Source organism: Syngnathus floridae, chromosome 5, assembly GCF_059516105.1.
Source record: "Syngnathus floridae isolate MCC-2025c chromosome 5, RoL_Sflo_1.0, whole genome shotgun sequence".
Lineage (NCBI taxonomy): Eukaryota > Metazoa > Chordata > Actinopteri > Syngnathiformes > Syngnathidae > Syngnathus > Syngnathus floridae.
Window position 1 is genome coordinate 12,193,674 of NC_142417.1, and position 25,501 is coordinate 12,219,174.

At 42.6% G+C, this 25,501-nt stretch overlaps 3 protein-coding genes across 15 annotated transcripts; 1 reads left to right on the plus strand and 2 right to left on the minus strand.

Moving 5' to 3' along the window:
- msi1b (musashi RNA binding protein 1b) lies at positions 1-19,793 on the minus strand. 13 transcript variants are annotated; one of them, XM_088377334.1, is made up of 19 exons: positions 19,093-19,793; positions 17,887-18,004; positions 17,693-17,779; positions 15,949-17,621; positions 15,727-15,820; positions 15,449-15,489; positions 14,958-15,039; positions 14,742-14,826; positions 10,246-10,287; positions 8,958-9,050; positions 6,275-6,323; positions 5,717-5,799; positions 5,526-5,643; positions 4,568-4,648; positions 2,779-2,835; positions 2,571-2,660; positions 1,862-2,016; positions 1,619-1,664; positions 1-1,542 (listed from the first exon to the last, which is right to left on the minus strand). In XM_088377334.1, exons 4-18 carry the CDS (start codon positions 15,995-15,997, stop codon positions 1,623-1,625), a joined length of 1,161 nt encoding a protein of 386 aa, XP_088233460.1. In that variant the 5' UTR covers positions 15,998-17,621; positions 17,693-17,779; positions 17,887-18,004; positions 19,093-19,793; the 3' UTR covers positions 1-1,542; positions 1,619-1,622. The 13 variants fall into 13 exon arrangements, with proteins under 13 accessions (XP_088233460.1, XP_088233458.1, XP_088233463.1 ...); XM_088377332.1 differs by having other exon boundaries at positions 15,949-18,004; XM_088377337.1 differs by having other exon boundaries at positions 15,949-16,038; positions 17,475-19,793.
- On the plus strand, positions 19,071-24,468 carry hnf1a (HNF1 homeobox a). The gene is made up of 10 exons (XM_088377329.1): positions 19,071-19,610; positions 20,676-20,875; positions 20,978-21,158; positions 21,720-21,922; positions 22,042-22,184; positions 22,279-22,420; positions 22,490-22,672; positions 22,736-22,848; positions 22,935-23,019; positions 23,289-24,468. The coding sequence occupies exons 1-10, from the start codon at positions 19,318-19,320 to the stop codon at positions 23,417-23,419; spliced, it is 1,674 nt and encodes a 557-aa protein (XP_088233455.1). The 5' UTR covers positions 19,071-19,317; the 3' UTR covers positions 23,420-24,468.
- Positions 23,531-25,364, minus strand: c5h12orf43 (chromosome 5 C12orf43 homolog). The gene is made up of 6 exons (XM_088377345.1): positions 25,214-25,364; positions 24,967-24,994; positions 24,678-24,776; positions 24,531-24,598; positions 24,367-24,454; positions 23,531-24,093 (listed from the first exon to the last, which is right to left on the minus strand). Exons 1-6 carry the CDS (start codon positions 25,329-25,331, stop codon positions 23,769-23,771), a joined length of 726 nt encoding a protein of 241 aa, XP_088233471.1. The 5' UTR covers positions 25,332-25,364; the 3' UTR covers positions 23,531-23,768.
- Between the last annotated feature and the right edge of the window lie 137 nt (positions 25,365-25,501).

Here is a 25,501-nt window from a genome sequence, read left to right on the forward strand (position 1 = left end):
TGTTTTTAAATAATTTATTAAGAAATTCAAAAAGGTTTTTATTTTCTCCAAAGAAATAACATGACAGGAAATTCTGAAACGGTATTGACAAGTTTGTTTTTTCATCAAAGACAGCATCAAAACTACCGTGGTAGCTTGCAGCACTTTGAGTGTTTATGAAAACGTTTTATTAAATGTGGAGTGCTTTGTTCTTCTGCCATTTGGCCAGCCAGTGCAAGATCCTATTCACTTTGTTCACAATTATTTTGGTCGAAAAATAGCCATCACATTGCTTTAGTTGTGACCTCCAGTGGATACGTGTGAGGGATGTCAAGGTGACTAGAAAAAGCCACCTTCAAAAAATATATATATATACTGCAATGAATTTGACAAATATGTTAATGTATTATTACAAAGTCAAATTAAAAAATTTCACATTTTCAACATTGATACCTCCCCCAGACAAAAACAGCATATGGTGCATATTTTACACAGTAGGTCAATGTTTAGGAAAATACATAACACACACACAACCAGCAGAGAGAAGCGGCCGTCAGCATGTTTGATTGTGTCTGTGTGTGCACGGTTGCACAACAGACTACTCCTTCATGTTCTTCCACAAACAATATTCACATCTTAAAAATATCACAGTTAAACAACAATATGACAAAGTAAGAAAACTGTATGTTTTTTCTTCTCCTAGCTAAGGAGCATTTTTACGTGCATCTGTAACCACTCCTCCAAAAAGTCAAAGGAAACAAGGACACAACCTCCCTCTGCTGAACTCACAGCAGCTTTCCAATGAAATAATAGACTCACGTGTCAGATTGAGAAATGCCTAGGCAAACTTGTGGCTGGTCTAACAATGACAGACATGTATTGAGATGGTCACAAAACTAAAAACCGTCAAAGTTGCCAACGTATCAGGACTGAAGAGAAGAAGAAAACAAATCACTTCTCTAAAGCCTCCCAGACCCTAAAAGTAGCTGCCCCCACCTCTTAGAACCCCGAACAAAAGTCATATTTACAGTATTTTACAACATTGTACAGCTCAAGGAGGCCTACCGTGTAATTGTGACCAATGACCTGTTTCCTTGCGTAAAGCAGAACAAGATTTTGTTAAAATCTACCAAAGGATACAGTACACGTGACAAATTTTCAAGAAATAGAAATTATCAAAAATTAATTGTTAATATGACATTTTTTGCAGTACAGTTGGTAACCTTCAATTGGAGATTCAGGTTCAGAGGTCAAATAACCTAGTAAGACAAAGCGATCGATCAATATGGGAAAACATAAGCCCAAAAAGTAACACTAAAAATACAGCATCTGTATGTGTTTTCTATGGTTTGCTGGCTTTTCAAAAAGATTGATTTTGCTGAGGGTTGGCTGAGTTGAGGTTGCCATAGTAAGAGGGTGGTTGTATGTGCGTGTGTGAGATGGGGGTGGAGGTGGGGTGTCAGCTTCCCCCACCATGAGAAGTGAAGTAGACAGAGCTTGGGCCAGATCAGCTCCAAAGCAGCTTCAACTACCTTCAGCTCTCCCTCCGTCAACAACTCTTCGCTGCAATGCAAACAAGCTGCATTAGTCAGAGGTCACATTCATTCGTACTGTACCGTATGCTGCTATAACAACTCACATTTTCAGTGATAGCCGTTAGTGAAGGCCGTGGCGATCAAAGGGCCCTGTAGGAGAAAGCACGAAAGGTTCACCTTGACTTCTTTCAAACCTTCATTTGACTATGATGGAATAAATGACATATTGCTTCTCTGTGTTGGGTGAGCTTGAATGAGCTCTAATTTGAAGAACTATGCAAGCAAGAGTGAGAACAGATGCAAAGGAATTCTTTTTGGGTAGGATGGTGTATTAGGTGGTAACTTACCCCAAGACCATGGCTGAATCCAGTACTCGGGGCGGGACTTGCAGCACTGAGGTAACTGCTGACCGCCGACTCCTGACCAGCTGTTCCATAAAGGTCCGCCATCGGGCCAGGGCTGCTGGTTCCCAAAAATCCAGCTGTGCGAGATGGGGTAGAACCTGAAGGTATCGTCACAATATCAGAATCACGTGCCGAATGAGAGAATCTGACTCAACTATGCTGTTGCTTTAATTGAGTCTCTCTAAGGCTACAAATCATTGCTAATAGAACTGTGAACAGCGTATTTACAGGGTTCCCTTTTTTTTTAGTATTCTAAGCCTTCAAAAAAAAATTCACATTGTAGCGATTTGTATTATTTATATCGAGCGCATTCCAGACCTATCTCCCATTAAATGTGTGGCCGGTGCATTATGAGGTACAAAATATGACATTGGAGACCCTGGTCTGTTGTGCCACTTGAGTTGTACACAAGAATTCCACCTACAAAACTTTAAGAATTATTGTCCTTTTGTGTCTTGTTAAAAGGAAAGGTGAAGAAATACAGTGGTAAACATGTCCACGTCAGCTTTTATGGGGGGAAAGAAAATCACCCCACACAATGAGGGGGAAAAAAAAATCACCCCACATATAGGCAAAGGACATACAGTACAAAGACATCAAGGAATGATTTTTTAAAATACTTTCAAAAAAAGAACCTTTTGCAGAATCTTACCTCTGACGACTGCTGCTGCTGCCGCTGCTGCCATTGGTCCATACGCTGTTAGGGGAATCGCTAAAGACATAGAAGGTCCACATTTAAAATTTAAAACAAATAAAGTGTGTCATTGTAAAAGCTAAAAGTATGTGTATCAGATGATAGGGAGTATCATGACAAATTGGCAACGTGCCGCTTGTAAAGTCCGAAGGAGGGACTGACAAACCTGTGAGTTCAGGGGGGTGGGGTGAAGTCAGAAGGGGAGTCCTCTCTAAGTGGAACTCTAAAACAGAAACATCAAGAGTGATTTTGAGTCCTAGACGCCACCTTTGACAGGTAAGCAAAGGACAACACAAGCACAAAGTGGGAAGTGTGGACAACTCAAACTAAAGCATAAAGGATTTGAGGAAAGAGAAGCGGCATATGTTAAATGAAAAATGGTTTAGAAGTAGACATTATGGTTACTTTTTTTTCAAATATGCATGAACCAACAAATCAGACATCGTGCTCATAAATTTTGCTTTTTAAGGGAATCTTAGAATAGTGAAATTATTATTCAAAATGCAAACAAAGGAATAAAGAAAAATATATATACAGTCTCCATTCAGTCATAATTCATATTTTAAAAAACTGTCCGTATTGAAAATATTATATCCTGGTATATAAATGTATAAGCACAAATGTACATAACAGGAGTACAATTCAGTCATTTGGGCTGTAAAAAAAGGACTGGCCGAACACAGTAGAGCCCATTATTATGTTATTTATATATATTTAGGTTATTTTCCAAACCCCAAAAAATCCCAAATATAGAGTACAAACAGCATGAAAAAACTTTTCTTAACACTAGAACAGCTCCCGTAGTTCTCCCAAGGGTTAAATGTGTGTACTATATTAAAACACATTTAACACATCATACATGTATTTGAACATGGAAAAAAATGCAAGCATAATTGTATTTATCAAATACAGTGTATGAATTGAAGTGAAGTGTCCTTTAAGAGGCGAGACATGGCTGGCATGCAAATCCGCGTGAGTGTATTAGTGTGAGCTGTGGATGACAGTAGGTTCTGCGTGAGTATAGTCACTGTGGGTATGTATTTTACTGTAACAATCACTTAAAAAAACACGATTTATAGCAGGGTTGCGAATGATGAAGCGCGATATAGCAAGGGAGCACAACACATGCCTAAACACCGGCACACAGTGCTAACACAGACATTCACATGTGACCAAAGCAGATGTGAATCCACTCCCTGATATTTACAAGCAGCAATTTACACCCTCAGTGTAAGTTGTTTCTGTTCACGCATGTTTTATATATTGCTGGTGTTGTACCTCCAAAATCCTCACTTTTCATAAGACCCCCAAAAATGGCATATTTGAGAGCAAGCTATTTTCACCACTTTAGATTGGTCAATAATTCATAAAAGTAACACCTTCGTCAATAATTTGTAAAAATAACACCCAAACTTCTATAGACATGAAAAAGAAAATAACTTTATCAACTGTGCCATTGGAGGATTTGGCCTGACACCTGCGATGTGTGACTGTATATCTTACACAGTACGGAGTAGACAAGCTTTTGAGGAAAAAAAAGGGCGCTGTTAATACAGGCTCAACTAGTTTGCTGAAGAATGTGCAAGGTCAGCTGTGGGAAACTCAGCTACTTCCATATTATGGCAACTCCTCCAGCCAGCATGTGTATGCCTAAATACAACACTGACAGAGGAAAAATAGTTCAAACCATTCAAGGACAGATTAACGTCATTTCTTTTATATGATTGATCATTTTCACTGGAGTCAATCAAGGACATTTTGTCAAATGCCTTATGAGTTTTTAGTAGGATTCGTCTTGCTTTGCTTTCGAAACAGCTCTAGTGATAAGAACTCAGACGTTTTTGGTAAGCGTGTGCCGAATTAAAGTCTTTCTAATTCGGTCCTGCTTCTCACCTAACAGTGGTGAAAATCAAATTACCATGATGCTTAATGATGTGAGTGGGTATTATGTTTACCGGGGAATTGGTAGGTATATCCGGGGGTGATGCCTGCGTAGCTACGACTGGTGTAGGTGGCAGTCTGGAAGCTTGGATAACCTGTAAGAAAACATCAGGGATACAGTTTAGAGGCGATCATTCTTACAATACACAGCGTTACACAATCAGACAACATGGCACTGCAACATAATGCTGGTTAGTGGTGAAAAAAAAAAGACAATCTCCCTTATCTAATCTGGCACTTGTGTCAAACAATCCACCTATCCGTCTTCTAACACATCTAAGGACAGGAGGAACATTTTAATTCGACACAGAAAGGCTGAAGTCCGAATTTGAACCTCCGGCCTCTGATTAAACTAGGTTAGGCGGATCATGTGCTGAGCACTCGGTCACCATGCTAGACCATATAAACCCAAATTGGATCAGCACCAAACTGCGCATCAAAAATCGCTTTTGTCATCAAGATTTGCACATCATTAAATTAAGGAAAATGTTGGAGATACTTTGGATTTACACACTGCAAATGTAAGAGTTGGTTTATTTTTCTGTCAATACTACCCCATGAAATTGAAAACTTGCAGTTATACAACTGAACAGTAGGTGGTAGCATTAGTGTGTCTGGTTAACTGAACAAACCTGCCCACCGTGAGCGCCGATAGAATACTTGACAAATTCTTAAGACTTTTTATTTCTGTTCTTCGTAGTGTGAAGAGAAGAAATGCTAAAGGGCCAGAGTTATGATAAATGTGTGGCACTCAATGATGTACTCATCATACTGATCCTAACTTGGGGCATCCATTTGAGGTGGGAAAAATAATGACAATGTTCTGTGTGACATTGGAATAATGCTGATTTGGTACCATATAAATAACACTGAACTAAATTGTCCAAAACAATGTATATCTTTCTAATAAGGAATAGCACAGATGGACAACAGCTACTAGTTGCTTCCTGTTTTGATCAATAGGAACCTTACCCAGCATACCAATCCCCAGCATGAAGGCGTCCATTCCATAGGGCATCACCCTAGAGCGCCCCCTGGCCGAGCCAGTGGGGGACATAACCTCCTTGGGCTGAGCTTTCTTGCACTCCACCTGTTTCCAAAAAGAAAAAAACCATGCAATTAGGCAACTTGCTGATGCTAAATTACAAATCCAAATTTCTCACCATTTTGTTGTTAATCTCGTGGAAATGAATCTCACAGACTTTCTCCACCACATCCTCGTTCTCAAACGTCACAAAGCCGAACCCTGATGAGGACGAGGCAAGTGCATGAGGGGGACAGTTCACATACACTCTGTCTTTATGCACACTGATACAGCTAATAGTCAGAGTAATCAGTTGGAATAGCTGCTTAACCCCCCCCCTCAAACACACACACACACGCACACGCACAGACGCACACTCATCCACTCCTCCCTCCCGTCCTGGCCAGAAGGCCAGGGCGAAGCTGGTAGGTAGGCTGTCATAATCGATCAGTCCCAGGGTGGGGAGGAGGTGCTTAAGGAGGCTTTATCCTGATCCTGATTAACGGACTGGCTAATTAGACTAGCCCCATTTGTCTCCTCAAGCTCAGCCCACAGGAAGGAGCTCTGCAGGGGTTGGGGGGTGAATCAATAGATATCCAGGAAGGACTGGAGGAAGAGTTGTAACTCGAGGAAGAGGTTGAGAGGAAAGGTAAGAGTTGTGGGGAATGAACAGAGCGAGGAGGTCAGCCCGTCTCACCTCTGTGTCTGTTGGTGGTCTTGTCGAACATGAGCATGGCATCGTCGACCTGGAGAGGACAAACAAGACAGTTTTACACTACGCGCTCTCTCTTTCCTGCCACACGGCATATTGCCTGACCTCAGCCCTTCTCAAGTTCTGCAGGGAGGCTCTGCAACAGATGGACAGACGCAAAGAGAAAGAGGAGGAGGGAAGAGGGAGGAGGAGACTTGAGGCAAGCGGCAGGTTATGAAAGAAGAAGCAAAGAGAGGAAAATATGAAGGACTACTCCGGAGCAAGGCCTTGTTGGGTATGTGCCCAATGCACATAATGGGTGGCATGCAAAGCCCCAAGTCACTGTTCACAATCCCCCTCGGAGAGCACATAATCGGGCCCCTTCCTACCCTCTAAAGTTTGACATTCCCATGGCAACTGTGCAAAAAAAAAAAGTGCTCATGAAAGGGCCCAAGCCAACATCAAATATGGTTCATGAATGCAGTAGTGGGGAGTGCTAGATAGTAGACAAAGAGCAAAACAAGAAAGGTGTAGAAAGGTGAATCTTTATAGGCAGGTGGAGCCTCGATGAGAGAAGTGGGGAAAGGGAGGGGGGGCTGATAGTGAGCGGAATAGCGACAGGTGGAGATATGGTGAAAGAGAGAGTTGGAGGAAAGAAAAAAACATTGGGTCAAAGTGGAAAGGGAGGAGGAAAAAAAAGACAAAGGGAGAGGGAGAACAAAGAGGCCGGGAGGTTTTGTTTGTTGGCACACTCAGCCGTAATTCCTTCTCCTCTTCTCCTTTTGACCTCTCCCACCAGTCCGGCCTCCCTTTATACGGCATAGACACAGGTGTCTATTCTATTCATACACGCCCAGAGTTTCGTCTTATGGGAAAGTCGACCGGCTCTTTTTCCACCTGTGTAAGTTCGCTCTAATCGCAGGCTGCGCATGAGCGAACATTTGGTAAATGAATCAGAGTCTGCTCTTAATCTATAATAAGTCTACTGGATGCTGACGTGGATATGATCCATACTGACGCGTGCAAAATGTGTATGCCAACAGAGAGAGGGAGAGAGGGAGGGAGAGAGAGAGTGTGTACGTGTGGCCATCAGGCCCCGAGGGCAGTTTGCCTTGAGAAAGGTCAAAGGTGAGCGAGGAGTGTCAGTGTGAAAGCGGACCTCAAATCATGGCTTCCCTCCACGCAAATGTTGGCCTATCGCACAGAGCTGCTCGTTTTATCGGCTCGAGCAAGTTTGCGCGTCCAAGAAGCCTAGTGGTAGGTGCCTCACATCTGTGTCAAGACATCCAGGACACACTTTGTCAAAGAGATGTGATCCCACAGTCAACAAAAGAGAGGGAGGAAAAGCAGGGAAAAACATCCGGCAACCTCTTGTTTTAATGCCGCAAAGTGTATTCACTTGCACATCATTGCTCAATATTTCAAAGTGTGAGCACTTTAATAGTGTGCCACTGGACAATATTCCCTCTTCTCCTTTTTTCCACCTCTCATCTTCCCTGTTATCCCCTGCCCATCCCTCTCCGCACTCCTTTGTCCTCGCCATGACGGGACACAAAAGGTCCAGTGAGGCAGTCTAATCAGGAACTTCCATGGATGGCTGGAGCCCACATTTCACCGGCCATCCCTCGATATCTCTCTCGGCAAAATTCATCTAGCTGCTATGATTGAGATGGGAGCTCGGGGAACCGGGAGGCCGTACCTTTGGCACCGAAAATAATGTGACACCCTGTTGGAGGTACGATGGATGGCAGACAGGTTTGACTTTGAAAAAGTTGGAAAGATTTGTGTCCACCTGTTACTTGGAAAGTTCTTGAAGGGCGGGAATCGCCTGGACCAAATTAACAAAATATTTGCCTGTCTTTGTGGAGGGGTTTTTGTAAATCTCCCCCACACCCCATCTTTGCCCCATTTCCCTCTCTTACGCCTCCACCAAGCTCTCTCAATCAAGCCCTCCCTCTCTCGTTGGAGCCTTTGTGGGCCCGTCGTCTATTCTCCGCGCAATGCCTCTTAAAAAAAAAAACTCTGCGTGGAAATATATGAAAATGTATGAAAACGGACCAACACGTGGCCGACGACCTCAGGTCAAACATTTAGCCGATATGTTAAGAACTTTTGGCAAATTAGTCAAGTTTGTAAAAATAATTTCTAAACTGGAGTTGACCCCCACCAAACACACAGGCCCATGCAAACACCCCCTAACACCACCTCGTCCCTCCTCCTTCAGAACAAAACCCCCTTACCCACAGAATTACTTAGGGACAATGGGCAAGCCAGGTCACCACGGTAACGGGTCAGGAGGGGGTTGTGGGTAGGAGCAGCTGTTACATCAGATTAATTCAGATTCTGATAATCCCTCCTCCTTCCTCACCATCACCATACACTCGCCACAAAACTTTTTCACCCACCGCCTCCTCCCCTTTGCACTCTTCAAGTACCCCTCCCCAAACTTCGCCCGCTGCCCCTCGGCCTCTTTAGTTTTCCCCAGCTACCCTCTCCAATCTGTCCCCGCGTTTTCGCCTTCCTCTTCACAGTAACTCCTTTGCTTCCAAGCACTCGTCTGTTTTCTCTGGTGAATCAATTTGTGATAATTGGTCATTGTAAATGAAAAAGCGATTTGCATCAGGATTACTTTGTGCACCTCAACGCATCGATCGAGGCTGCGACGGCATTCCAACAATCGCTCACTCACCTTCCCAAACTGGTCAAAGTACTGCTTGACATCTTCTATGGTGGTGTTCACCGACAGGCCCCCCACAAAGATCTTCTTGGTGCGAGTCACTAACTGTTAAGCAATTAAAACAAGAATTCACGACAGTCAATTTTGGGTGTTCTATACAACATCACCAAGGTCAATTCCATTAACAAAAAAATTTTGTGAAATTTTTTTAGAATTATCCCTTTTTTTTTTTTTATTAGACATACTGCTGTTGCCCCAACACCCCTAATAAGGATTACATTCTACAAAAAGAAACATAATTACATTTAAATCTTTAAATATAGACATTGATAAACAAACAAGTACATGTTCAAAAACAGCACAAATAAAGGATTTTCTTTTTGGTAGGAGGATATGAGAATGTTTCGGCCTTAAAAAAAAAAAAACATCTCACATGCTCGTCTGTTACATCACTTTGTATGTGAGCTGATTTAATTTAGAAGCCACTTTGTGTGACACAAAGGCCTGCTTGGGTACAGCCTGCACTTAACACCTGTAACTATTTTGGGCTTTTCTAACAGGATTGTTCACAGCAAGCAGGACAAGCAGCATGTCACCAAATTATCTGTTGTTTTTGTGTATCATTAAAAAAAAAGATTGAATGAAAGAAAATCTTAAATAGGGATTGTAATGAATTCTGAGAAGAAGTTGGTTGCCTGGATGCATTTCTGTTGGTACTCAGTAGGAAAAGCGATCAGCCAGATTTACAGCTATGACACCGGACAGCATGTTCTCACGTCTGAGCTTCATTACAAGATCCTGATAGCATTAAGTCACACAGTATGACAAGAAGTGCATGTAACATTGTATCGGGTATTAAGGCAATCTTATTTAAAAATTATTTAACTTCCTTAGATAGATAGATTCGTATGATTCAACATATCTGGTTTATATATGATGTCATTTATACACATTCCTCCAATTGTGCAGGTTTTTGCTTTGGGGAAAATGCTATCACACTTCATGACAGACCTTTTTGTACTTTTTTATTTGATTTATTTTAACCACATGTCGCTAGCTAGCTAGGTCTTTGTGGTTATTCTTCACCTGGTCAGGTGTTAACTCGACACACCCCAAAACGGCCAAGACGAGGCATAATGTACTTTCATTTGCTATTAGTAACAACTACAATTTTGAGACTTAATTAATGAACAATCACATAATGGTTCACATTTAAAACGTTCATTAAATTTTGAAGGCTATAACCCAGAATATTACCAGACAGTCCCCGTAAATTTGTAATACATTTAATTTAACTCACCTTAGGCTGAGCTCTCCGAGGGAACGCGACTTTAGGATCAATCTATAGAAGATAATACAGAGACAGAGAGGTCTGTTAAGTGATGTGATGTGCCGTGAGGGGCGCTTGAAAGGCTGCTGGGTGCACAAACATGCACAATCTCTAATTAAGCTACATGTTGTTTCATGGAACCTGATCACCTTTCAGTATATCATATAAATGACCAATTCCAAAAATACCTATTTTGTTAATCAGTGATTGTTTGTGAACAAAGCCATGCGGGGAAGCTCTTTCCCTGTGTTCAGCCTTTTTACTAGATAGAAGATCACCCATGCGATGGAAATTAATCAGATTATCGATTCTGCTTATCATGCTAAGACACAGTTCTTGAATAGTACTTTAGTGCTAACAGTCTCGTGGTAAAGCACTGCCACCGGGTAGGTTCTATAAGAAGAATACATCACAATTTAAATGACAAGAACAGAGTGGGAAAACATTATTAGCGAAGCAGAATAGTCTTTTCTATCTTTCCATCTTGTTTCAGTTTTCTAGCGGCAAGTACGATGTCACTGATTGGCTATATGCAAAAGACAATTGGAGGCCTGTTTCTAACAGAAATCAAAAGCTATTGAAGCAAATTAACTGGCAAAAAAACTGCAAAACTGTTTTCACAATTTACAATTTCAATGCAGTTTTTTTTTTTTTTAAATAAGCAATAAGACCACAATGATAAAGTACAGTGTGAGCATTTTAAATGTAACAAATTCAAACCAAAATTTTTACTTAAACTTTCAATCCAATTGTTTGGGATGCCTGATATGTTAGAAAAAGTGGCACATAATGTTGAATTTTGAATACTGTGAGTGAACCTAAGATTTAGATTGTGCTTTTTATTCCTCTGTGTGTGTGTGCGTGTGTGTGTGTGTGTGTGTGTGTGTGTGTGTGTGTGTGTGTGTGTGTGTGTGTGTGTGTGTGTTGTGGCGCTCAGGTGGAATGCCTGGGAATGTCCAGTGAACCCCAGCCTCTCTCGTCACCACCATGTGACATGTGAGCTCCTGGAATCTCACACGGGTACCACAATCACAAACCCACCTAACCTCTGTGAGGAGAGCCTGAGAGGAATCGGGGGAAGTGTGTCAGACAGAGAGAGAGCGAGAGCGAGCGGTGGCCAGGTTGAGGAAGACAGGACAGAGGAGAGGGAGCTGTCAATCACACCACAGCGACAGTTGATCCACCACAGTTTGTTTGTTTGTGTTAGTTTGTTTTTGGCTCCTTCCTTCGGTGACGAAAACAACGCACGGCATCGAGCTCGTCTACGGGGCCACGCGCGCTTTGTTGTGAGCATCTGCGATTCCCGATGTTGCTCTCCTTTGTACTTCCTGAGTCCACTTATTTATTTGTCTATTTATTTATTTCTCAATGTTAGGGAGAGCATCACACCATGCCAGAATGTCAATATAGACAGGTTACATTTACTCGAAGTCTATGCTGCTCTAATTGAAGTAGAAATCAACTAGACTACTCCACACTGAACCGCCGTTACACTAACAGATGGTGAGGCGGTACAGCGCTAAGATTAGTTTGCGACCATGAGAGGGTAAAGTTAAACTACAGTACGGTAGACAGCTAGAGCCTCTATGGTAAATCACATGCGTTTACCAGAATGAGGACGACAGCGTGTTTCTACTTGAATACGAGTCGAGATAGCCACAGGCTTTGGTTTCTCTTCTAAAAAGTGAGAAGACTAAAAGGCTAAGACTGGAGGATCAGATGCAGAGTCTACTGTTTAGTTTCTATAGTGGCTAGACTACTCTGATAGTCACCTCCGGTCACCAACCCTCCTGATGGCCAACACTCCTGTGCACATTCAAAAACAGACACACACAAACAAACAAAATCAAACAGGGCAGCACACAGCACATGAGCGGGAAGGAAATAGTGGGCATTAAACAATGACTGTATTAATGAAAGTGATTTGTGCGGTGGAGAAAAGTGCTGAGAGATGAATGCAACATGGGGGAAAAAAAAAGTCAAAATTAGCACATTTTCCATCTCACACATTGCAGGCATGCAGCTCGAAGCCTCATGCAAGCAGAGACCAAACCTTACTGCAAAGTAATGGAGGTGAAGCTGGACGTAATTGCAAGAGAGGGTTAGGAAATGTGAGCAATCCCCTTGCCATTTAAAGTGGATATAAAAAGTCGACACACCTTAATTGAAACGCCAGGTTAAGTGATATACAAAAGTAGAGGCTCACTGCAGACCACGACTTGCGCTATTCTACCAGAACATCTGACTTTTATTTGGAGGCATATTGAATGGTGGCAGCTGTGTGCTGAATACAATTTAACATGACTTGAATCCGATTGATACATTCTAAACATAGCCTCATCTTCACTACTAAGAAGGTGTTCACACATATTATCTTGGGTGTATGTTGTTACTTCCACCCTCTATTTATTATATTTTTATGTTGGTTTTAGATCTCAATATTAGTGTCAAGCATTTTAAAAAAAAAATTCACTCTGGTCTCATTTTTGTATACCACAAATATTTGGCATTTGAACTTGGGGTACTATTAGACGTTTTCTACCCAGTGTACATCCCAGCTGCAGTGCGCAACAGTTGGCCTGGACATACGAACACACTCTTCACAGCACACTGATTGGGCAGCTCGCAAAATCTCTCGAGGACCAACACAAGCCTGTTGACTCCAATCCTATTAGTTAGGAGAGCCACAATAATCGCAGACAAGGGTCGACCCCCTTCCCCTCCATCATCACGACTACCCGCCCGCCCTGTTGTGTTTCTGTGGCACTGAAATAGTTAACAGGACCTCAAAGAGAGTGGCGTGACTGGAAACTTTGCTCAACAAATGTGCAGTTAATATGGGACCAACCCAGTTTAGAGATGGCAGCAAGCTGAGGGCCACGATCTGCTTATGCGATCTCAGTATTTCACTTGCCACTATCTGCTCCGCAGCACGAAGAGCAGTAATAAATTGTGTATTTGCTCGGCAGCCTCACTGCTGTGCAAAGGTCCGCTCATTCCGGCAGCACCCGAGCGATTTAGTCGGTCACAGCATGTCGCATTCTTTCTGTTGCCACTGGAGAACCTTTTCTCTCCCCTCGCTAACAGGATAACCTGTCTGTATCTAGGGGGGGGAGTGAGCGGCCTCCAGAAAAGTCCTCCTCCAGTCACCATCCATCCTCTTCGGCTGGTCTAGAGTTCTTGCCAAGTTAAACCCACCCCCCATCCAACGAAGCTAAGCAGCATTAACAGTGTCAAGTTGAAGATTTGGAAAAAGAAAATGGAGTCATCGTCTTTGTGTAATGTGCTTATCGTGAGGCAGCGGGACTCAATGACCTTCACTCACCTTGACTGTGCCTGTTTATACTGTCTTGCGGTAGCCAAGAAATAATTGTAAATGATGTGCATTGTTATCGGCCTCTTTTTCTTTTGTGACAGAGCCATTCTTCAACTGTGGGGAAGCAGGGGGGGTCACTATGGAAACCAACCCCATGGCGATTTAGTGGCGTCCAACCACCGTGGCACAAAGTGTCACAGACCTTGTCCCTGCAAGTGACGCTAAAGAGCCGAACAGATAGCCAATAAAAAAAAAAAAGCCACTTTAATTCATGCCTGTGTGCTTTCTTGAAGTGTCTGGTGCAACTTTTTCTCTTTAATTTCTTCCCCACTGCCTCAGTTATATTGAGTCGGTGCGTTGCTCAGCGCACAAAGACAAAAAAGTGTGCTATCCTTATTTCAATACAGCGACTAACCCGCCGCCGCCATCACCACTCCCACTGACGAGAGAGAGAGAGAGAGAGAGAGAGAGAGAGAGAGAGAGAGAGAGAGAGAGAGAGAGAGAGAGAGAGAGAGAGGTGGGAGCAGTGGTCCCTATGGCGACCAACGGAGTCACATTGTTCCCAAACAGGGCCACATTCATCACTGACGCACACATACACTCTCATGCGCGATTAAAACATCCCAACATATTAGGGTTGTGCAGGTGGAATAACCTGTCACAACTTTATCACTTTGGAAGTGTTACAAGAAGTTTATTTGGTGCAACCGTCACACCTTGGTGGTCTCAGGTTGCATTTGCCCGTTCTGCTGAGAAACTTTTATTCTGGAGGTCATTTCCACCCCTTGGGACAGAAAAGAAAAGGCAGACAGAGAAGAAAAGTTTGCTTCTCTCTCTGGAGAAGCAAATCCAAGAATGGCAAAGGGGGAAGTCAAGCAGCTCAAACTCCCCTTGTTTCTATGGAAATTGACACCGGCTGACATTTTGCTGAATGTTTGGCAGAAAGCAAAGAGATTGTCCCAAGTGTCTCCGCTGTCACTTTGTCATGCAAAGCATCCAAATCAGAGGAACGGCTGCAGTCGTTCGCAATGAACATTGAGAATATCAGCCCGTAGGTAACCAAATGTACGAACTTTAATGGGATAGTCTTAGAAAATCCATGAATCAAAGAGCGGGCAATGAGATTAGCCAGTAAAGACAGAGAACTCACTGTTTTAGAATCCAACTCATGCCTGGTTTGGGCCAAAACTTTGTCCACGCCAGCCTGATCCACGAAGGTGACAAATCCAAAGCCTCTGCGGACATCGGGGAGGGGGGAGGGGGGGTATTAATGACAGTGAAAACTATGTCGACGCGTAATGATATGTTATGAGCGGTGAGGAATCACGGAGGACAGATAAACTTTCAGAGCAGACGCCAAGCTCACCTCGAGCGCTTAGTAATCGGATCTCGCATCACCATACACTCCTTCACCTCGCCGTACTTGCAGAAGTACTCCTTCAGACCCTCTGGGACACAAAGCAACAACAAGGGGACACATTAGTGGAGAATGGTGCTGCGGAGTAGAAGGAAATATGAGATGAATTTGTAGTTTTCATCAAACAAAAGTAACCAGGGATTAAAAAGGATTAAGTTAAAATTACCAGCAAGACTCCTGACACATTTAAAAAATATATATTAAAAAAACAGCTCAATTAGAAATAACAAATTTTCACCACTCTTTAAACCAACATTGAAGATCAAACAAGTATAAAAGTTCTGAAAGGGTACATTCATTCAAGTCCAAGGGAAAAACGAAAATAAACAAATTCAGCATTAGCAAGTGGATTTTGCAGATTGCAGATGCAGATTTCCAAACAGTTTATGCTTCTTTGCCTTAATTCATACAGAGTATTGAACACGTTTTCAAAGATGTACCTTGTGTTGTTTGCCAGCTGAGTCCACCTATGAACATTTTGCTGTGAAAAGAAAAAGGATCATTTCAAAAGCATGCAGTGGGATTGAGTAAAGTGAATATTTGTGTACTCGCACAGCACAAACAAACAAAGTTGCTGATGAAACTGGACCTCGGTGTATGATCAGTACATGAAGGCTGCCAGTGTGGAGGTGTGCGCTCCTCAGCCTCCCCGCAGAATGCAAGGCTTGTTCCACAAAACATGTGCGAGGGGGGGAAAAAAGTTTTCTTTTTGACTTACCAGGGGTCGTGAGCGGAGTCCGTGGTGGACAGGGTGCTCTGGCTCCCTTCCGTGTCCATTCCGTGTCCTGGTCGCGTGTGTGCGGGTGCTGGTGCTGAGCCGAGGGTGTCCGGGGCCGAGGCGTGCGGGGGAACAGACGGTCAGTGAGTGAGAGGCTCAGGGCGGGTTTGGCCCGTGGTGTCAGAGGGGAGCGGGCCAGATGCGGGCTGGGACAGACTCCACCTCCTCGTCCTCGTCCTCTACTCCGTCCACGCTGCTGTCTCTCCCTCATCCCTCCGCCAAGGGACGCGGCGCCACCGCGGGGCAAAGCCACTGTGAGCGAGGAAGCCGCTTCCGGTGAGAACTTGTAAAATAAGATGAACGCGTTATAGATTGCGTTTTAAGACAATATAGAAATGGAACAAAGTTGCAGTGATTTCATTAGTGAACTGCCAGGGTCTGCAAGGAGTTCTTTGTCGGCCTAAAGACAATCAGAAGTTCAGGCCTACATCCATAATTTACTAATTAAATTCTAATATTTATCTCTGGTCTTCATTTTATAGCGTCTCTCGTGGCTGCATGTACTGCTTTAAATAGTTTACGGTATATGGATAACATTAGATTTCATTAATTCAGTCAATCAGTCAGTGTTCTGCGAACTCTGCCCATGCAAGGCCTTGAAAATCTTAAGTGGACAGCAAACTGGCTTTTTACATCACATCCAGTCAAGTGAATCAACAAAAGTCAAGATTAAGCTATCTTTATATTAAACAGGCGGTTGTGCCTCAGGCAGTAGAGCAGGTCGTTTGGCAACCGGAGGGTTGGTGGTTTGATCCCAGCTCTGTCACATGTCGTTGTCTCCTTGGGCAAGACACTTCACCCACCGTGCCTCCAGGTCGCCATTGTAAATGAGAAAATGTTCTCAATTGGCTTCCCTGGTAAAACATTGAGAAGAAAAAAAAACAAAAACAGAAGCACTATAATTATTTCTTTGGGTTGTTGACAGTTCAGGCTCACTTATCAGGTATTCAAAGAATTCCAATTCGAGTTAAGCACTTCAATTTGAGTGCATCAAGAGGCTGCTTTTTAAGTGTTCTACTGGGAAACAAGCATTTCAAGATTTCAGGCAACCTCAAGTTTTAAGTTTTAATACTCCCCAAATGCTGCCAACCAGCTGATGCAGTGTTCTCTAACAGGAGCCCTGTGTGCTGTTCTCATTCACTGCTGGACTTTAAGTATTTAATTAGTGCCAAAGCCAGCTTCAGCTAATCTTCTCAACACTGCTTCAACATGTGACCTGGTAACCAATGTTAAGACCAATCAATAGCCAAAGTAATTCACACAAAGACAATGGCAGCTTTGACTTGCAGGATGTAAGGTGCATGCAAAAAAAAAGAAAAAATCAGCCTTGAGACTACATTTGCATATAGCTATAGCATATAGCTTCTTTAGCAGTCATAAAGTGTATAGTAAAGGTTGTGCAAGCAGAGATTTTGTTTTATGGTCTTGCTATAGTGCACAGTGCCCATTTTGCTAACTTGCCTGCCCTTCACAGCAGATGAAGCACTGGAAGTGGGACAAGGGCTATTTGGACATGAATGAAGGGATGGTTAAATTTCTGCATGCATGATCAATGGGGTTGAATAGTGGGGTGTGCTGGGGGGTTGGTCTAAGAGGATGTGGAGACAGAGAGCTAGTAGTGATTACACAGAAACAGCCTGTAAAGTCTCACTAATGAAAGATGGACAGTGTGAATTGCATCTCATTACCAATCAGCACTGCTTTTGGCTTGCTGGGGAGGGAAAATGCAAGCTCATATATGTGTGCTGCATGTGGCCAATCTCGATAAACGCAGCATGCGCGCGGGAGAATTCGTCACAGCAGTGTCCTCTGTCCGCTTTGGTGAGGAATTTTCTCTGTAAAGTAACAATGGGACTTAATTGCAGGTCAGTGGCATGTCTCAGAAAGATACTGAGAGCTCTGTTACCAATCCAAATACAGTATAATGCCATTTTTCCCAAGGCTGGGGCGGGGCAACAGAAGCTCCACACAAAAAGGTGCTGATGGGCAGAACCTGAGAATGGTATAAGGTGATCGAAGCAGAGAAAGTGAGTGTTTCACACTGAAAGAACAAGAAAGATTTTAAGTCTCAAAGGCATTCTCTCGTTCCATTTGCCCTACTTTTATTCTACGCTGGTTTTGACTTGTACACTTTCTTTGGCAGACTGATGAGCCCAAAGATGACGAAATCTTGAGGTTGCAAATCACATCATTAGATTTGGCAAGAAAGTGAGAAAGTCTGCAACGAAAGGAGGAATCTCATTGCCGAGTAAAACACAAAAGCATGGGTGATCTTGAGAAACTCCATGCTTATTAAGATTGTTTCAGGAAAAAAAAAGTGACAAGGAAGTGTGGGGGTATCAATGTCATCGGCATTGGGAGAAGTATAACATTAAGTAGAGGGTAAAATATGTGAAGAGTGTTTACAATCATTTATTTACATGGTCAAATATCAGTAAATTTATAATATTACTTATGTTATTAAATTGCCAAAAAACTCAGATTATAACTTGGATTATAAAATGAAAGAATTGTTATCAAAAGCAATGTTATTGTTCGATGTGCTCTTACAAGCCGTGGCTAAATTTGTGAAATCTTGGCATTTTTAGGGAATGTCACCAATAACACCAGCTTTTTGTGCTACTGTATTCTGAAATACCTTATACGGTATTTTAATTTGAATATCATTACAAATATTATAAAAGTGTTTAGCCTTATCGCTGATGTTTTCTTTAAAGAATTAATGATACACATTTTACGAATCCTGGCAAGATGTAGGCCTACTAAACTGATCAGCACAACTGTATGTGAAAACGTTATTTATTTGTATATTATTTTATCATTTATTATTTTATTTGTATATCATTATTATTGTATTTTTATTTGTATATCATTAAAATGATTATGACGCGCTAAACTTCCAGGATCATTTGACGGATGGGCGGCTCACTACCGCCCTCTAGTGATGACCAGGAGGAGTTAAATTTACTGTCTCAAATGTTTTCAAACTGCAACGTGGAAACTTATCCCACAACTACTATAGTTTTCAATATTCATATCTTAAAACTGGGATAAAGGCCCTGTGTAGTTACATAGTTGTGCTTTTATTTGTATTAGTACGGGGGTTTTACATCACTTTGTTACATTGAGAGGGAATGTGCTGCCTCTTCGACTGGAGACTGTATCATTGTTGCTTGTTTTCCTTTGGACTAATTGTTTGTTAAAGTGCACTTTAGTCACCGTTGGGGAATGAGGGAGAGGGGACAAAGTTCAAGGCAGGGGGGGAGGCGGTGAAGAGGAAGAAGGTTAAAAAAAAACAAAATTGACCTTTGAAAGCTAAACAGCAGGTGGAGAGCTAAAACCAGGCAGCTCAGGATTAACCGAGAGGAAGACAAATATCAAGAAAAAGATAGAAAGAAGCTGAGACTTTTTTTCTTAACTGAAGATACGATGACGCCTATCTTTGTCCATATGGCAAAGCTCTGCAGTGTGTAAGCAGCACGAGAGCAGAGAGTTTGTTTGCAAAGCCAGAGCAGGTAAGGCATCAGAGTAATGGAGGGTGAGGAAAGGGCAGGGGCAGCCGTGGCGAGGTCCAGCCGTCTGACGGCCCTTCAGGAACAGCTGATCTGGGCCCTGCTGGAATCAGGCCTGTCTCGAGATGTCTTGATCCACGCAATGGGGGAACTGGAGCGGGACAGGGTGAACGGAACTGACAAGGGAGAGAGGGGGGACGAGGAGAGCTCCGAGGAGGGAGAAATGGAAAATCCACCCATATACCGAGATTTGGAAAAGCTTCCTCCTGAAGAGGCAGCCAAACTGAGGACTGAAGTGGAGCAGCTCCTGCAGTAAGTAGATTTCAACACACAGAGTTGTTTCCTCCCAAAGAGTAGGAAAATATCTTGAAAATGTCTTGATGCCGCTTTTCTAGCTGAGAACAAATATTCATTGAGGGACAACTCCCAAGCTCGGTTCCACTCTCTTCCCAAATGCTCCCTCCTTCTCCTGCCCGTCTGTGTCACTCTGACGGCTGAAGCCAATTTAAAGAGGGTTCCTCCTTTGCTAGTTACTAATTACCCACCACCATCATTATTCTGTGAACATTTCTTAATAAATAAGCTACTCACATATGTAGGTGAAGATTAATGGATAAGGGCTGGACCTGAGTCAATGTTTGTATTGCGAAATGTGAGCTATCTCCACATTTGAATAACTGACTTCTAATATGTTGTCTGCTTGAAATATTGAATACAACAATATTTCAAAACGGAATTGTTGATTTAAAACAATAAAAATCCCCCAATACTGTATAAAGGATAATATTTATCTTCAAACCGAATGCCATTATAGAACCACTCATATTTGTGTTACTTGTACATTTTTTATTTGTTACTGATTTAATTTGAGCAACTTTAAAATAAGGCTTTCCATGCCTGGTATGTTTAAGCCATTTTTGTTGATGATGTGAAGCAATTGCACTTTGCTCATGTGTGCTTTCGCTTATCTCTCTCTGTCAATAATGCTCCTGGACTACTTGTGATCACGTCTGACAGCTGTTGCAAGAATTATCTTCTTTCTCTTTAAGTCTATAGATTCTCAATATTCTTAGAATATAAAACAGCCTGCTGAAATATTTCAGATTTGGTAAAACGTATAAGAAAATGTAAGGTAAAACTCAGCTACATTCACAAATCACAATCCAAACAAGCGCTGCATAGAAAAAGGGATTAGAAAAAAAAAGTCAGCCCTTCCTGTGTGGTGTCAGTATAAGTTTGCATGTTCTCTGTGTGCTTGCGTAGGTTTCCTTCCACAAAAACATCCACATTATGCAGGTTGATTGAAGACTCGAAATGAGGGTGTGATTGCAAGTGTAAATAGTTATCGTGCATGTGACGTATGCCTGATTCCAACAGGGAGGACCCATGGCATGTTGCAAAAATGGTGAAAAGCTACATGCAGCAACACAATCTCCCTCAGAGAGAAGTGGTAGAGTCCACAGGCCTCAATCAGTCACATCTCTCCCAGCATCTCAACAAAGGCACTCCGATGAAGAACCAGAAGAGAGCTGCATTGTACAGTTGGTACGTCAAGAAGCAGTGTGAAATCAGCCAGCGTGAGTACACAAGCAGCTGGAGAGCTGCAAGAGCCATAATGTCTCATTTCAAATTCTCTGAGAGTGCAAATAAAAAATAAGTGTGCAACCGTTATCTGCTAGAATTCACCAATGCCAAACACGGGCTCACGTCTATGGAGGAGGCAGGTGAAGACTCCAGGAGGGGACGAAGGAACAGATTCAAATGGGGCCCTGCTTCCTTACAGATCCTTTTCCACGCTTATGAACGACAAAAAAACCCCAGCAAGGAGGAGAGAGACGGATTAGTGGTGGAGTGTAACAGGTGGGACACACGTGGTGTTTTTATATGATTAATGTGTTCTGTAAGTGAAAGGGTAGATTTTCACCACATTCAATGTGGCATTAACAAGGAATTCAAGTCAAAAACTGTCTTTGCAATATGTTCTATGCGCCCCCACTTGTCAAAACAGTAGGCAGCTATTTTGGATCCTAGATGTAGCGCTTTTCACAGACTTATTGGTTCAACCGTATGCCATACACGATGGCATCTCTGCTGTAGAGATAAAAAATAAAGTTAATATGTGGCAGGGAAATCACTGAATTCGAGATAGGTGGACTTCGCAAGTGGCAACGTAAAATGGCTGCCGGTGGCTTCTCTTCTCCAGATGGCTGGTACCATGATTACCCGAGTCCCTTGACACCGTGATGTCATTGGCTTCCTCCCGAGATGGATTAAAAACGGGTTTATTTTACCCCTTCGTTCATAATTAATGTGAATAAAATATTAATCAGAACACCATGTTTCAACTAGTGGAGCGCATATTATTGCAAAAAAGATTTTTGACTTGACTTCCGCTCAACTCAGTATTTCTTCCTCCCCCAGGGCAGAATGTTTGCAGCGGGGGGTGTCTCCTTCACAGCTTGCTGGCCTAGGCTCCAACCTGGTTACTGAGGTCAGGGTGTACAACTGGTTTGCCAACCGCCGAAAAGAGGAGGCCTTCCGGCACAAATTGGCTCTTGATGGTCCTTTCACCAGCCACTCGGTTTCTTCTTCCAACCCCAACCTTTCTTCAAGTCCAGAGCTCAGTAATATGAACTAGTTTTACCTTGAGTGTAAATTTGTCTTTCTTAGAGTGCTCCATTTAATAATACACATATCCATAATGACAAAAGGTGTTTGGTTGGTGATTTCTGTTACATCCCAGGTGCCAAATACAGCCATCAAATCCAATGCGACACCCTGAATTCAGTCAGAGGTAGCGGGGGGGAAAGTGTGGGGCGTCTTGTGGCCAGTCCTGTCCAGCTGGAGCCAAGCCACACACTCCTTGAGAGCCACCACCCCAAACTGGTGAGAGCGTGTCCCGTGTTCTGTGCCCCCCACCTCCCATGTTGCTGACTAATTGGTGGCCATAGCGATCATGTTGCCGGCCATCTGGTTTTAGGTTTCCAGTGGAGGCCCACTGCCGCCTGTAAGCACTCTGACCTCACTGCACAGTTTGTCCTCCTCTTCTGCATCCTCACAAGGCCTTATCATGGCCTCTCTGCCCAGCGTTATGAGTCTAGGAGAGTCCTCACTTCTCATTGGTAACCTCTACCCTTAAAGTGTTAAATGACTTCCTTGATTCTTTTTAACACTCCTCTGTTCATTCTCAGGTCTAGCTTCAACGCAACCTCAAACGGTACCCGTCATTAACAACATGGGCGGCGGCTTCACGACTCTGCAGCCAATCTCCTTCCAGCAGCAACTTCACGCCCAGCAGCCAATGCAACAGCAGCTCCAGAGTCACATGGGTGCCAGTCCATTTATGGCGACCATGGCACAGCTGCCAAGTCACAGTAAGAGTGCAGCAGTACACGCAGTTGAAGGAAACTGGCATGTCATTCTGCTTTTAATTGCAGTGTACAAGACAGATTCACCTCAGTACCATTCGTCCAGTCTGCTGTCTCAAGCCATGGTCATCACTGACAGTAGCAGTCTGGGGACACTAACCAGCCTTGCATCAGTCAGACAGGTGACTTGCCTCAAGTACACGACAGCAAGACCTGAATGATGCCCGTGTACCTGAATGTTGCAAATGCCACTTTTTTGGGGGGATAGATTCTGACAGCAGATCCAGAGGAGCACACAGATCCTTCACTACAGGAAAATTCTCTGCACCTGCAGGCTCACACACCTGTACCAGGTACGCAGCAGGTTGAATTGTGATATGGGGCTTTCCAGCCTGTAGCAGAGGCGTCGTGATTCGTGTTAAAAAAAGCTGGAGAACTTTGAGGCTTATTACAAGGGCAAAAAAAGGTCACATCAGTTTTCCCATTCACCTAATCAGGCTACTGCTACTAGCTGATGGTAAAAATAAGGTTGGGGCAGTTTGAATTGCCTTTTTAGTATTATGTTCTATTCTGATTGTGATTCTTAATTGGGAAAAAAGTAAATGTCATGATTTGTCAACAGCATCAAGCCAGAGCCCAGAGATGTATCCCAATTCCCAGACAACCGACAGTCACCAGTCTCACCTCCTGCCCCCTTCACCAACAGACATTAGCTCTTACATTCCCGCACAAATGGTCTCTCCAGCACAGTAGTGCAGTGCCCAAGCAATGCCTCGCCAACACCGACGTGACCAAGGAGCTGTTTGGAATGTTGGTTGTGAAGAAAAACCCCTCAGATTTATGTTTATGCAGAAAAGCGTCAAATTTAACAAAATATATATATTTAAATACTTTTTTATAATCTTGGGAAATTGCTCATTCACTTAAAATGTGAACTCAATATTATATGCATTTTATAAACACATTTTGAACATCTTGTAACAAACTAAGCAATAGTATTAAACAGCATTTTACACTATATGTTGACAATTACAAACATGGGACAACATTCTTAACTGTGTTTCTTTTATGCTCTGACATTATAGAAAGAAGCATTTTCATTTCAGTCACATTCTGAGAGTTTGTTTTTCCGTTTGACTTTGTGATGTTCCTTTGAGCCTGCATGCTCACCCTTGTTCTGAGCGCAAGGAGATCCGTCACAGTCCACATCCTTGCTTCCAGCATCTTCAGCATTCTTCCTCCTCTTCTTTTTTTTCTTCTTTTTATCAACATTGTCTTCATCCGTCTCAGACGATTTCTTCTTTTTATTTTCCGGCTGAGGAGGTGCTGTTGCCGTTTGTGATGAAACAAGGGCCGAGGACGGTAAGAGATCTACCAGTGAAACAGCGGCCTCCCTCAACCTTGTTTCCATCTCACTATCGCTGTCACTGGACCAAAAAGAGTGTGAATAGTTGCATTATTGAGCAGAAATCTTATTCAGTCCATTCCCTATCTCATTAGACATCTCTTGTGATACATTTACACTGAGTATTTGTGTAGTTTTGGAGGCAGATCTATCCATAAATGTTAGTCATATCCATATTCAATTGACCTTGAATTGAAGATCCACTCTAGTTTCAGTCTGCTTATTCCTTGGCTCCATCAACAACAAGATGTCTTGCAAACAAAATGAACAATAATAACAATGTAACAATACAAACCTTGAGCTGGGAATAGGCCTTCGTCGTACGGCGGAAGGGGGATCGTCAGCTGGTTGTCCTGGGACTGATGTGGAGAACAAAATAAATCCTGAAAGAAAAATATTACATTTAATAAAAACATAGAGAATTCATAGAATGCATGCAAGAATGTTGCGGAACTTTACCATCATCATCTTCACATTTTTCTGGTGTCTTACAGGTTGATATGTCAATCTGGATTTCTGTCAAACGACTAAGTCAAATGTGTGGATTACAATTTTAATCATACTATACTGATTAGAAGCTGAGAGAAATAAGAACGTTTAGTTTACCTGTCGAGAAATTGTCCCAACTTTTTGGCGACATGATTTTGAAACCCCTGGGTGACTTGGAGCTCGTTGCCATCGTGTTCATGCTCAGCAACTACAATGCTTCCCACCCACAGCATTATAATAGTCATTATAACTTATAAATTGCAACTTAAATTATGCATCGTATATCGTACTAGGCCAGTTTCCATTGCTTATAATTGTTTAATTACCGTAATATATTTAGATTGGGGAAAGCGAGTCATTAAACATGAAGGTTAAATGAGGGAGCACAGATTTAAGATTAACTTACCGTTTTGAATGTTTGGCATTGCCATTTCCTAGAAATAGACAGACATAAGCAGATGAGCGAGCCGAGAAATGTGCATTTCATTTAGAAACACAAACAATGACGTTCGTTCGATTATGAATCGCAACAAAATTTTCATCCGTGTTGCTGAACTCAATTTCAAGTAGGCAAGCAGGTCTTGAAGCTGTCGCGTTGGAATCTGTTAAACGTTTATATTGATATTAAGATGAAACAAAAAAAAAGAGATTACCACTCGTGCCACTTTTTGGCGCATCCCAAACTGCTTCTTGACATCGTTTGAGCGTTTCGTCGTCGCTGCTACTAGTGTCATTCGCTGAACTCACCATCTTTATGGTATTGCCCGCCATGACAAACACACGTGCCGGCCGAACTGTTTCCTGTTTGCTATATGGAATTGTGGGTAGTGTAGTTTAAGAGATCCAAAAAATAAACCATTACTGTTATGTATGCAAAATTATGAATAAAATGCAGACAAAGGTTTAAATATTAATACCAATAAAATTGCAACTATAGTTTT

Excerpts from the sequence above, each read along its gene's own strand:
- msi1b (XM_088377334.1), bottom strand. The coding sequence starts at position 15,997 with ATGAGGGAGAGACAGCAGCGTGGACGGAGTAGAGGACGAGGACGAGGA. Across the intron at positions 10,288-14,741 it reads ATGAGTTGGATTCTAAAACA|ATTGATCCTAAAGTCGCGTT; the intron begins GTGAGTTCTCTG and ends TATCTTCTATAG. Across the intron at positions 6,324-8,957 it reads ACTTTGACCAGTTTGGGAAG|GTCGACGATGCCATGCTCAT; the intron begins GTGAGTGAGCGA and ends TGTCCTCTCCAG.
- hnf1a (XM_088377329.1), top strand. The coding sequence starts at position 19,318 with ATGGAGGGTGAGGAAAGGGCAGGGGCAGCCGTGGCGAGGTCCAGCCGT. Across the intron at positions 20,876-20,977 it reads GCAGTGTGAAATCAGCCAGC|AATTCACCAATGCCAAACAC; the intron begins GTGAGTACACAA and ends GTTATCTGCTAG. Across the intron at positions 21,159-21,719 it reads TTAGTGGTGGAGTGTAACAG|GGCAGAATGTTTGCAGCGGG; the intron begins GTGGGACACACG and ends TTCCTCCCCCAG.
- c5h12orf43 (XM_088377345.1), bottom strand. The coding sequence starts at position 25,331 with ATGGCGGGCAATACCATAAAGATGGTGAGTTCAGCGAATGACACTAGT. Across the intron at positions 24,995-25,213 it reads GCCAAAAAGTGGCACGAGTG|GAAATGGCAATGCCAAACAT; the intron begins GTAATCTCTTTT and ends GTCTATTTCTAG. Across the intron at positions 24,777-24,966 it reads AATGCCAAACATTCAAAACG|CATTGTAGTTGCTGAGCATG; the intron begins GTAAGTTAATCT and ends GTGGGTGGGAAG.